Below are 13,785 nucleotides of genomic sequence, written 5' to 3' on the forward strand. Positions count from 1 at the left end.
ACCTGTTTCTTGTTCTGTTAGAGAACCTGTCTGCAGTTTTTTTTCTCCACATGTAAGTAAATATTGCAAAACCACTGAAGTGGGATTATTATCAATAGTTACACCAAATTGTTTAAAGGGACAGTTGCACCCACGTCATCTCTCCTGTTCTCAAGTAGACGGGCAACGGTGGTGGATGCGCACCAACCTACAACGCCAGTGCATTCCCAAACTCCCCGTATGTATTCTCCAATGGACCGAGCGGGACCCTACACATACTATCTGCCCTGTAGCTTGTGAAACAGTCTGCGGTACCGGCAGCACCAAAGAAACAGAGTTTCTCACAGCAGTACAATGCTGTGATTTACAACACATAATATGCAAGTTAACAAAAGGAATGTATTAGCCCAATAGAAAAGTAATGTTAGCCTCTTATTCTTCCACATATCTTCTCAAACGTGTTTACCCTGCAAGTCAAATCAGTAACGATGCTAAGATTAATCTTTTTTTATCCAAAACTAAACATTAGGCCATGTAAATGTGTTGTTCTTCTAAACGCAGTTTGTGGTGAAGATTGTCTTTGATTCCAAATACCGGTAGGTAACAGGCAACATAACATCCAGTCCCTTAAACATTCTGTGGGTTACAATTATAAAAAGAACAAAAAAGGGGCACAGTCCATAGAGTTAAAACGTATGAAATATTAACAATAAAATATACATCACCAACATCAAAAGAATATGAAGCTCCCACGAACCTGGACACCTTAAATTAGTCTTGGTGACTCTCATCACTTCTTTCTGGCTAGCTTTGTGAGCTTAATAGCCCATTATGTTGTGATTTTTTTTTTTTTATTTAAAATTTTCCTGTGTCCAATTACTTTACTCACTATTCGGTATTTGTATTTTGCAATCTGAAAATCCTCTACGTTTTCCTAACGTATCGGTGCAGGCGCTTCGGGTATCCAACAATTAAAGTCTACTCCTGTTTCGAAAGCACTTATCACCTGCCTTCAGTTGCCCTCCTGCTGTTACTCGGCACTCCTTCAGTATAACTGGAATGTATGCTTCTACATGAAACAAATTTAACTTTAAACTTCGGAATTCATAACCTATTATAGTACATCTTCACAATATCTGAACGGTATATTCAGTAATTGTTTGTAAGACCGGACAGTATCAAAGGAAAAATGGCAGAAAAAAAATAAAATCAGCAAATCACTGTTATGGAGATTCACATAAAGATAAAACGCGTTACAAAGACAGTAGGGAAGAACCGACTACACTGCTCCATCAAGAAAACCTCAGTATCTGGAAGCCTTCTCAATTCCACGACTGCATTGATGTAGGAGAGAAAATAGATTGATCGATCTGAGAGTAGTCTGGCCGTTTTGGTCGTGCAAATGTATAGCTGTCCGGGGAGGCTGCCGGTTGCTAGTCTACAGGAGGGGCTGGAGGCTCAGGACCTTCATTCTGACAAAGAGATGAGATAAATTCCTTAGATTATTAGTTGTTGCTGTTTAACACAAAGAGTTATTCTAGCACAGGTTGAGTATCTCTTATCCGAAATTGTCCAAATGTATTTTTCCAGATAAAGGAAATTCAGATGAGGGACACATGACTAGGAGGGAGAGGAAAGAGGTGTCTGACCTCTCCTGTAGTCAGTAGATCTTTTTTCTGCCTCCTTTTTGGCTTCTCCCTGCTGTCCATCCTTTTGTTCAGGTTTCTCCTTGCTGTTCCAGAGCGCTTCCAGTCCGCTGTTCAGGCTTCCCCCAAGCACTCGCTTTTGCGGAGCGGAAGTGATCTGGGGAAGCCTGAACAACGGACAGCAAGCGTTAGGTCCGCAGGAGAAACCTGAACAACGGAGCGGACACAGGTGAGAAGACAGATCCGTTATAAGAAATAATACCTTATCCGGTCCCAAGCACGTCGGACATTGTCATTCTGCAGAGTTCATGTGGCATAAAAATAAAACATGAGACCATCCACCTTCCCATACTTTAAAGGATTCACCTTTGTAACTGATCTTAGCTGAGGTAATTCACTACTACATAGAATGTGACCTCTCTCTTCCAGAATATTAGCTCATTCAGTAATCAAAAAACTGTGACATGAACTAGACTAACAAGTCAGCAGACCAAATTAGTTTTTATACTGTACAGATTATTTTGGTGAGAAGTTCTTTATTAGTATTTTTTGTACTATTACAAACAGCCAGATGTAATGGTGTGTGGTTAGTACAGGCTCCTTCTTTCACTGTGACATGAAAGGGCAGGAACACTAATGTTATTGGGGGTTAAGTTCTAAATTCAGAAGATGGCCTAGCACTTTTGTTAACAGCAACATTCAACCTAGCACCCTGCAGAAAGGGCAGATTCTACCCAAAGTGCCCCAGAAGACTCGCAGGGCAACATGCGGACGACATTCCTATTGGACCTAAAGTTTCCGCCCCTGGGGAAATCCACAAACTTAGGGCTCCGTATCATGAGTAACAGACAAATGAAACTTACATTATGTGGGCTGGTGGGTTTTCCAGCGGTCCTGGGTCTCCTGAGACTTCTGGGTCTTAACAAATATAAAGTGAACCCAATTACAAGCCATGCCATCACTATCATAGCAACGCTAATTCCTCCATCACTGGCAGAGTTTGGTCCTGGCACTGAAAAACAAACCAAAAAGCAAAACATTAACTCCAGGAAATAAAACGATCACACAAGAGCCACAGCTCAACAAGCATCCCAGACAGCTTAGAAAACATTCAGACGCCGCAGTCTGGGTCCCTATACATTTATTGAGTGTCTGGCTGGACAAAACACAATTTGAAAGTGGGATTTAATCTAATAAAAATAATCACATCTGGTGTGAACTCCCCTTTAAATGCAGGAAGAAAGAGACAAACAATGCCTTTACTTAAATATTTTACAGCACAATTATAAAGAAAAAAAACTTTTGGGGGCCGTGTTTATTATTTATCTAATCTAGTGTGGTACGTAAGAGTATACAAGATCTTCACTTGTTTTGTACACACATTTCACGTAGAAGCTTTGAGTACAAAAGAGGTAAGAGAACCAATTACAGACTTACCGGTAATAACGGTCTGTTAGCCCTCTCATGGGGCATATTTACTAAACCAGTGTTTGGAGGGGGTCAATACATTTATTGTATATATGTAGAGGCAACTTGTCCTTTCTCCACTGTGGGTCTTTCATAATGCAGCGGCGACATTCAAGAAATCGTTTTACCTATGCATTATGCAGGGCCAACTGTACCCTTACTGCAAAAGAATTTCACTGGGGGTGGCCCTTCATAAAAAGTAACTAAATTCAAAAAAAATTAAGCAATTGTTACCGCATTATAGAGCCTGCAAGTTTAGTATCAAATCAGTCTGTTATGCTCCTTGTTGGTTAGGCCATGAGGAAGGAATCCCTGGCTTTCCCTCTCCATGTAAGATATTTTATAACATGCTTCAAGGGGTTCCACACGTCACTTTGAAACATGAGGAGTTAATAGTCCTATGCCCTTGAAATATGTTTAATTGTGGTTAAGGGGTCTGTAAAGAACACACCGGTCACAGAGAACAATTTTAGAACATGTTCTCAGTAATAAATGTCCAATACACACGGTTTCTTGTTTTTGTTGCATTTGCTGCAAGGCTACACTACAATTAACCCAATAATGAGTATAAGAGTATAGTCCTGGCAGGACAATCTGAATCTAAGAAAGGCATTTCATACAAAGAGACAGAGCGATAGCCAGACCGACGGCACGGGATGTGGAGTCCTGCCACACAGTTACTCTTTTAACTTTCGAGCAGGACAGTAACCCCTTGTCTTTTTGACTTTGGATGACAGTAACTCCATATATCAAAGTGGCTTAATGAAGACACTATACAGCAAAACTTCCCTCTGGGCGAACAAAGACCACTGACATAAGGGGCTTCTATAGGCTTTTCTGGACTGGACAGTGCTGATTTATTCACCCCCAGTTTGTTACTTTGATTAAATTCCCAAATCACTCTGTGGGGCTAGTTGGCTAGTACCTACAGTCAATGTGAACTTCAGTGACATTTCACACCCTCAGAAAGCAATGTACCACAATCCTAACATACAAAGCCTTTTAGTGACGTGAGGAAGATGACTAAACTTTGACTTGTGAGGGTTGCCTCCAAGAGCCCTCTCAGAGTTACTAACTTTATTACTATAGCAAACGTCAAAAGAGCATAATATTCCACTCCCCGTGAGGACGTCACCACTGCCACAGCTGTCATTTAGGAAGTCTTCACCAAGTGACAAGGAGTAGAAACCAGTACTGCTTGTCTGGTTCTCTTGGTGGGGGAGACATTCCAGAACACACCTTGGCCGTACAGGTGTCTAAAAACCATGAGTAATGAAATAGTTTATACAGAAGACTTCAGCGAGGTGTTAACCTGTAACGGGAGGGCAAAAGCTGACGAGTACACAGGAGAACACATCAAACTAGAGAGGATAGATAAACATACCGTGTCACCTTACGTGGTTAAGCAGCTACACCTTGACTGCGCCTATGCAGCCTACCAATGAATAATGCACGTACTTTCTAAGTATGAATAATGCACATTCATGTACTTTCTAAGTATGAATAATGCACATTCACGTACTTTCTAAGTATGAATAATGCATATTCACGTACTAAGTATGAATAATGCACATTCACGTACTAAGTCCCTTAATATGCATTGGTTTAATGGTCTCACAATTTATCGTTGACTTCATTATACATTATGAAGTGAGAACACCATTTCCTTATTATATAGTTGATCTGCTGAGAGGCACTTGACTTTGATCTCACTTACTTGGCTATACACCATGCAGGGAAGTATGTGAGATGTCACTTGGACTGATTTGGTGACATTTTCTCCAAAGAATTGAAGTGTTATCTAATGATGGTTTTCATTAACTAGCTTGGTCCAAAGTTTAGACAAACAGCACAGTAACGGTATGGCTGGGACACGGGTGCATTTGCTCTGGTCATAAGACTGTTTCATACACTTGGCATATGAAAAATGATGGAACCGTTGATTAAACATTAACTCTCTCGGTGCTGGACAGAATGCAGGTTGAATACATTTTTTTAAAAAATGAGGTAGAGAGCTAGGGGCTTAAAGATTGGAAAATAGAAACCAAAGCATTTGGGCAAATACATTTTTAGTTAAAACAGGAAAAAAAGCCAGGGAAATTAACCTATAGAAAACAAGTACACATTCATCGAAGGAGCCATGTTTAGAACGCACGCGCACGCATCATGTTACACGTGGGTATACTTACACTCTTGTAAGCATTCCGTGTCTGTGCAGTAGGACTGAGACTGTCTTAGCTGAAATAAAAACAATGGTTGTATTAAATACAAGGTCAAATCGGATGTTAGAGAACTATTTAATGAGAGAAAATAATATGCCAGGTAATTGCTGGAAGTAGCAGCAGCTGGCTATATTTGCATTGTTATAGCTATGTTTTTTAGAGTTTCATTTTTATTTTTTAGTTGGGTAGCGAAACATAAATCTAGACATTTCATAAATTATTAGAAAAAAAATGTATAGAAAGGCAGACCCTGTATAGTTGCAGACCCTTGCCCCATGCATTTGCGCTCTTTATCAGCTACTGGGCTTGCTGGAGGGGCATTCAGCAGAACACCGCTCCGGCATGTGTGCCAGCCATCTCTGACACAAACGCACTCATAGGAGATCTCCAAGAGTCTCAATAATCTCCTGAGTGCACGTGCACAAAGCGCACCTATTCATTTCAACAGAACGTAGATAGTGGAAGGGGCAGCGCACAAAATACTTTAATATGTGTTCTACATTGGTGGGGTGGTAATGGATATCGGAGAGTTCCTTGGTTCACAATTGACAGTAGAGGAACTCAAGAGTTTTACAGTTAATCACTGCACAGTTGATCTAACATTGACAATCATTACATTTCATTTCTAGGGTGCCAGCAGATTCGGTAGAACTATCACTACATTAAAAATACATGAGACATACCGGGGCAGAAGGAGAACAGAACTCTGATCTTACACTTATTAAGGGTCTCCAGAGGAATGAGACAGAAGGTCAGGCAAGGACACTCAGTCTGCTCAACACAAGTCTCCCAGCAATCATAACATGCAAGCCATCCTACATTTTCATTGAAGGGAGAGGTCTTCAGTGGTGGTCCGGTAGGGGAAGCTGTGCTTTGTGCTACATCAACCCTACACACGTCTCCTACAGAGATTCTCTGCCTGGCTAACCGACATGACAAGAAATCATACTGTAGGTATACATACGCTTCTATATGTAAATCCAGCACTGACCACAAGGCGAGAATTGACAGAATAAGACAGACAGATACATTAGGTGGAGGAGCCCGGCTCACAAGCTTCAGGGAATGGGGTGACAAACATAAGGCACAGAGAAAGGGTGAGAGGTAGTGTGCTGGTTGTATCAATGACAAGGAAGTTCTAGCAGCTAAGATGGTGCGGCTTCTCTGAAGAAGTGAGTTTTGAGATGTTTCTTGAATGTTGGGAGGGTGAATGCTGAAGGTTCGGTGGAAGTAGATTCCAGAGCCCGAGTGAAATCTTGTAGACGGGAAAAGGAAGAGGTGATTCATGGAATATTAGCACGTTATTGTGGTCTCCTTACCAGGTTGATCAGTCTTCGCATTGCATGCTCATGGGAGCAGATGCATTCGCAAGGATCAAAGTTACCTTGTTCCATCTCTACAGTTCATTTACCGCAACCTGCAAAACAGAGCGACAATGAGTGCTTCTCTATCCAGATTATGTATCTATACACATAGCACTGTACTACTAGAAAGAAAAGCCTGTAGCGGCCCAGGACAAACTGGTATTGCAGAGGTTGTGGGTAAGAATTGAATCCATCTCCAATAAAACTTGTACAGCGAGTCCTCACATTTACATTGAAAAAAGCTGAAGTCTGAATTTTACATAAAAACAGTTGCTATAAATAGGGTTGATAACTTTGCTTTAGAGGTCAGCGTCACAGGCTGTTTGCTGCACTCTCTCATAAGGATATAAAACGCGCTGGGAGGTTTTTGTTTTGTTTTACTTGGTAGATAATAAAATATTGCAAATTATTGCAGATTTTAACACCTAGCTAGAGAGTTTTATTTTTTCCTTTGTCGATTACTATACGGGATAAGGAAAATGCAGTTCTCTAAAGGCATTTGCTGCTTATGGTCTACGCACTAAAAATAATTTAAACAAAATTCAAGGTGTTAGCACCCGCTGGATACCGATCTGCTTCCAGAGCACCACCAGTATCACCGCTGCCTGTGTGCCCTCTAGTGGCTAAAGTGTGCAATGCTTATAACAGGACCCGTTAATGACCAAACCACTCTGTTCTGGGAAAGTTGCCACAGGAAGTATTATTATTTGTTTTATATAGCACCATCACATTCCGGAGCGCTGTACAACAGGTGCCCTGCTCAAACAAGCTTACAATCTAGAGGTAGTCACATTTTATAATAGCTATTGTATTGTGTTCATTATCAAGACACATTCACTTTTTTGAGTTACTGACAGTTTTATAATTATTAATATTATTATTACAGGATAACATACCGTACTTTACTTATAAAGTGCAGACATCACTGGATGACAAATGTATACATTGCAGAAAACAGCAGAGTCTGCTATATCACACATTCCCAATTCTAAAATGTGAAAGAAGTCTAACATCCCGCTATTTGCTGATTTTTCATTTCCAACAGCAATTATCTCAAGTAAGATACCATTCTCAGAAAAGAACATATTTGATTAATCAAAAACATCCTCGGAAAAATAAAGAAAATAATGGGTCCTCCATGTATAAAATTGGTCAACTAAAAGAAATCAAGCGGGTAGCAATCAATATGATCTGATCAGTTCCACTTATTCTGCCTGCTGGTGATTCTCGGAGGCATTTAGTATAGTACGTAGCTACGTATCAGCAGAGGGAAAGTGTCCGTGATGACTGCAGAATGCTGCGTACACACACATTCCACTGCAGGTAAGCCAGTCTCCTCCAATGAGCAAGGGACACATTGACGGCAACACCCAGGGCTGAAGCAAACACAAAGTAAAGGACAAAGCTAATTTTAAAAAGGTACGTGGCACGCGCATTCAGTTCTATGTGAAAAACAGACCTGTGAGGTCCTGAAAGCTTTTGTAACGCTACACCTTTTTTATGGTGGCCCAATGGAAGGTATCAAGTTCTACTAAGGACCACAAAAGGGAACACAAAACGAGCCAGGACGTACCAGACAAGGTGATGGTTCTACACAACCCAGGCAAAAACCCTACTAAAAGTGTAAATTGGGTCACATATTGTGCATTTTGGGAAATATTCATTCCCGAACGTTAATGTGAAGCCCAGCAGGATCCTTCCATCAGGAATCTAATTTAGTAGCAGGATAGAGCCCTGTGCGGGATAAAGAGCTTAAACCACCCAAGGCATCGCAAGCCATCTGCTTCCTGTGATATGTCTATTACATCGCACATTATATAACTTTATTAATAGATGGGGGGGGCATTTAAAAGGAAATATGAAACACATGGCAAGTCAGACAGGAAGTGGGGATTTTTAAATTCCAGCAAAATAACAAAAACTCAGAGTGTTTCTTTATGTAAATGTTACCACAGGGCAGCGTAAGAATTAGAGGTTCAAACTGATCTGCGTATTCTCTAGGTTATAGATTTTGAATCCGAGGTACCTGTGCCCCATGGGCTACTTCTGCAGGGGGTTACATTTCAGCAGCTAGTTATGAATCAAACGACGTTACAAGTAACATGAAAGTGCTGTTCCAGCCTAAATCATGTCCTATGTCAATCTCTCCCACGGTATAGCTGAAATCAAAGCTTTATAATACTATATATATATTGCCACTTTATTAGGTACACCTGTTCAATTGCTTGTTAACACAAATAGCTAATCAGCCAATCACGTGGCAGCAACCCATTGCATTTAGGCATGTAGACGTGGTCAGGACAACTTGCTGAATTTCAAACCGAGCATCAGAATGGGGAAGAAAGGGGATTTTAGTGACTTTGAACGTGTCATGGTGGTTGTTGGTGCCAGACGGGCTGATCTGAATATTTCAGAAACTGCTGATCTACTGGGATTTCCACGCACAACCCTCTCTAGGGTTTACTGAGAATGGTCCGAAAAAGAGAGAATATCCAGTGAGCGGCAGTTGTGTCGACGAAGATGCCTTGTTGATGTCAGAGGAGAATGGGCAGACTGGTTCGAGATGACAAAGGCAACAGTAACTCAAATAACCACTCGTTACAACCAAGGTATGCAGAATATCATCTCTGAACACACAACACATCGAACCTTGAAGCAGATGGGCTAAAGCAGCAGAAGACCACACCGGGTGCCACTCCTGTCAGCTGAGAACAGGAAACTGAGGCTACAATTCTGTTTCCAGCACCTTATAGAAAGTATGCCAGGAAAAATGAAGGCAAATGGGGGTCCAACCCGGTACTAGGAAGGTGTACCTAATAAAGTGGCCAGTGAGTGTATGTATATATATATATATATATATATATATATATATATATATAAATAAAACAGCATTCATACATCACTGGAAGCTGAACTGGTGTACCATCCAGCTAGGTTTTAAAACTATAATAATAATAAAAAAAGATAATGCAAGTTATAGATTTTTAATAAAAAAGCCATGTTTACTAAGAAAAACCGGAGTAATTCTGGGGCTCAACGAAGAACCGCAGCGATAAACACTATTTTGTAACTTTTACTAGCAGGTTGCTTTGCATGCCACAACCAAGTGGGAGTTAGTTTCCCGGTGAAAGTTTATTTTTATTATATTACCCCCCCTTATGTTTAAAGCCCCATAGCTGCGAGGCAAAGATGCGTAACAGACATCTGCACAGACAGTTTATGTTAAAATTTAATAATAGAAGTTACCTGTCATATTGTGGTTGCATTACAAAAAAAAATACATACATGAGGCCGAGGTGCTTCACACATTAAACGCGAAGAATAACATAACTCTTCTCTATCTAGAACGGAGTTTACTTATATATTCCAGCTTCATGTATTGACTGTTAAAGAGCAAGAGAATTTTAGTGTTTGGTCCTCATGAGCTAAATAATGTATTTGATTTCCACGGGAGCTCTAATTCTTGGAGAACTAACTGTAGTTCTTCTGTGGATTTAGGCAGACTCGATCTTTCTTCATGTAACCTCAGACCTCCACCATGCTTCCCTTTTGTCTGCAAACACTTATTCTTGTGCTGCTTTCCAGCCCTTCGGCCAACAAACTGCCTGCTGCTAGAGCCAAATATTTAGCATTTTGACTCCTTAGCCCAGAGCACCTGCTTCCAGTATTTTCATGAATAGTTGCGTTGCTTGGCCTTGTTTTCACGTTGGCTTTTTGGCCGCAAAGTCTTCCATAAAGACCACTTCTGACCAGACTTTTTCCAATGGGTGTATCAGGGTCCCACTGTTTTCTGCCAACGTTGAGTTGATGGCACGGCCGGACATCTTCCTATTGTGAAGGGAAGTAATCATGATGTGTCTTTCACAAAGTTTCCTTGGTCAACCACTGTCTATGGTCCTCAACATTGCATGTTTCTTTGTGCTTCTTCAGAGGAGCTTGGACAGAATATCTGGAAATTTCACTTTGCGTTTTGTTTAATAATAAAAATAAACTATTAAAATGTTTATTTTTTTTTAACTGTCAGTTTTTGCAACATTATTTAGCCCATGAGGATATAGATACATATATATACACACATATACATACATACAAACACAACCAGTTACAAGATTTGGTAATCAGGTCATGTTGATCTTGGCAAATTTACAAGGAATTAAAGGCTGGTGACGGTTGTTCTGCCAGATTTCTGCAGTACTTTACAGCCCAGTTGAAATAACCACCTGGAGACAATTGAGTTACAAAAAGATATGATCAATCTTGTGCGGCAACAACAATGGAATATAATTTAATGTGAAAGGATGATTTAATCTGCTCATTCACTTTAAATCATAAACTTTACTTAAAGTGACACTATCAGTGTACCGAAAAGAACCATCAGGTGCAAGAGACCAAGTGCAGCAAGTGGCCACCACGTAGGTCAACCAAGTGCTAGGATCTAATTATATATTATATTATATTATATATATATATATATATATATATATATATATATATATATATATCTTACAGAGCAGGGTGGAAAAACCAGAACGGCTGAATGTTACCAATAGGTTTGTTTGCAGAACAGAGCGAGCAGAGCTGAAGGCTGATGTAAGATGGGTGATATCATGCTGTCATACAAGATCTGATTCCATAGCCTGCAAGTTATAATTCATTTATCTGCATTGTCCCAGCGTCTTCCTTTGTTTGTAGTTGCATGGGTGGGAATGCTCCATGCCAATGCAATCCAGACACGTAGGACCCAGTAAATCATGGCTCCTGCTGAGCAGAAACATTCCAACTCTCGTTTCTAATATGCATTATACGGGGCCGTTCCTTGTAGGGCTAAGCTGACTGTACATACATTTACTTTGCCAAGAATGAGAAATTCTGCTCCCCCAAAGACGTGTCCAACTTTAGGTTAACTAATCGATTTTATCTACATTTCTACTTATAAAAAGCAAATTCTGTTAAAAAACAGAAATAAAATCCTTAGGGATGACACATATACAGCCAGTGACCATATCAGGACAGGGTTCCTGCCCAGTTTTATGGAAGATTTAGAACATACAAGGAAGAACACGTAAACACTACACCGCGCCAGGAAAAAAAAACAGCTGCTCATCCCGAAACAAATCAAATAACAGCTGCTGAACCCTTATTATATGTTTTACAAGAGCTCAAACCCCCCAAAGATCTCTTACATACCTACGTATCAACGACTCCTTACAACTCACAGGGGGCTTCGCTTAAAATGTGCCCAACAATAAAACCCCTCGTGCGGCAACTACAAGGGGTCACCTCTCACACAAGGTGCAGTGGGCAAGGGATGATTAATTAAAGGGGCACTCCCACTGTTTTATTCTTCTCTGCCGGGGGGGGGGGCAGATTTGTTTTATCAGTAGGGTTGTTGTAAGCAGAAGAGCTTACATATGGTTCTGGGTGGGTTCCTCAGCATCTCCAAACAAGAGGCTTACAGGGAGTGCTAGCCTGAGCCCACGTCAGAAGTGCCGTATGTCAAGCCATAGTATTGCTGAAATAAACACACATTTTGCTATTTTTTGCTCCATACGTGGCTTGCATAAGGACGTTTCACACCACGTGGGGCAAAAACATAATTACCCCAGACACTAGATCAAATGCTGTGATCTCCAAGAGGCTTCCTGGCCAGGAGAAAAATATTCTATCAAACAGCGGAGGATGAAATGTAGGTGAGAATCATAAAAACGACTATTTCTGAAATATGACATATTCTTTGTAAGCGCAGGAGAATAACGAGAGAAATTGATGGAGGGAGGAAGGGAAAGAATGACATACAGAGCAGGGAGATCAGATGGCAGAATATAGAAATACAGCTGAACGAACCCATGTTTACACGCCGCCAGTCAGAAAACCTATAGGCGGACAATGATTGAAACATGGCTTCCGCGGTAAAGAGCGCTCATTGCATATTGACAGCGACAGAAAATACAATAATCAAGAGAACGGTGTATATCTCAGCCCCGCTTATACACAGACATGCTGCGGACACCACCTCCTGGGCTGCCCTGCCAGGCAGGTGACTAAACCTACTCCCCAGAGCAGCTGTAACGTCAGTAGTTGTGTGTAGGTTTGCGCTCATCTGAAGCACATCTGGCATTTTGTGTGATTACAGGAACACACACATTATACAGCGGGCACAAATAACGCGCTATTCTATAAAAACTAACGGCAAAGGGTGCCAGGGCATATAGTGTCTGTCTGTATGTACTGTGCATGCATGTGCCTGCCTGCCTGTCTGTATGTATGTACTGTGCATGCATGTGCCTGCCTGTCTGTATGTACGATGTATGCATGTGCCTGCCTGCCTGTCTGTATGTACGATGTATGCATGTGCCTGCCTGTCTGTATGTACGATGTATGCGTGTGCCTGCCTGTCTGTCTGTCTGTACTGTGCATGCATGTGCCTATCTGTTTGTATGCGCTATGTATGTATCCGTATGTACTGTGCATGTCTGTCTGTTCTTGTAACGGGCTGACCCCTCACCTGTGCAGCTCCGAGCCGGCCGGGTCTCTCTCTCTGCGGCTCTCGCACTGTTTTGATTCTATTGCACACGTCATACTCGTGCACGAGAACCCGGATCTCCCTCAGGGCTACCGCCCACTTCGGTCCAAAGAATCGCGGCCACGAGTCTGCTGGTAGGGGTGGAGTTGAGGTGTCCACGAGCAGCCAATCAAAAGACACGCATGGACGCAATCACGCGTCCTCCACTGAACCTTCGGCGTTCAGTGGACAAGGCGGGGCTAAAGCAGACGCTTGCGTTGACGTTATTTAAAGGCTGCCGTACGGCAGAGATGCGACTGTTTCCTCGTTTGGTGGATAGTGATAGTTTTCTGTGGTTTGTAGCGCCTCAATTGCTCCCGCATATCCCCCTAATCAGCGCTATGCGGGCGGAAAGCTCGGACTCGCCCAGTTTTGACCATGTAACGGACATTGTGCTTATGTCTTTGACTCGCCCATAGCGGGATTAGTGTTTTGTTGCGTGCTTAGCGCCCGGTACCCTCCGGTTTTGCGGAAAGTAGTTCTCGTATATCACGATACTGCAGTCATGCTTTTAAAATGATAAAAAAGAGGTGTCGGCGCAAACG

General features: G+C 41.6%; 1 protein-coding gene across 1 annotated transcript; it reads right to left on the bottom strand.

Moving 5' to 3' along the window:
- Positions 1-358: 358 nt before the first annotated feature.
- On the bottom strand, positions 359-13,311 carry SMIM14 (small integral membrane protein 14). Its single transcript, XM_053458379.1, has 5 exons — positions 13,184-13,311; positions 6,634-6,731; positions 5,282-5,330; positions 2,489-2,637; positions 359-1,451 (listed from the first exon to the last, which is right to left on the bottom strand). Exons 2-5 carry the CDS (start codon positions 6,706-6,708, stop codon positions 1,413-1,415), a joined length of 312 nt encoding a protein of 103 aa, XP_053314354.1. The 5' UTR covers positions 6,709-6,731; positions 13,184-13,311; the 3' UTR covers positions 359-1,412.
- Between the last annotated feature and the right edge of the window lie 474 nt (positions 13,312-13,785).

The sequence above is a fragment of the Spea bombifrons genome, chromosome 1 (genome assembly GCF_027358695.1).
Source record: "Spea bombifrons isolate aSpeBom1 chromosome 1, aSpeBom1.2.pri, whole genome shotgun sequence".
Lineage (NCBI taxonomy): Eukaryota > Metazoa > Chordata > Amphibia > Anura > Pelobatidae > Spea > Spea bombifrons.

What these genes read in the sequence shown, in the direction of transcription:
- SMIM14 (XM_053458379.1), bottom strand. Translation starts at nt 6,708, where the DNA reads ATGGAACAAGGTAACTTTGATCCTTGCGAATGCATCTGCTCCCATGAG. An exon ending in TGCGAAGACTGATCAACCTG is followed by an intron (nt 5,331 to 6,633) that starts GTAAGGAGACCA and finishes TTTTTATTTCAG; the next exon opens with CTAAGACAGTCTCAGTCCTA. An exon ending in AACCCACCAGCCCACATAAT is followed by an intron (nt 1,452 to 2,488) that starts GTAAGTTTCATT and finishes TCTCTTTGTCAG; the next exon opens with AATGAAGGTCCTGAGCCTCC.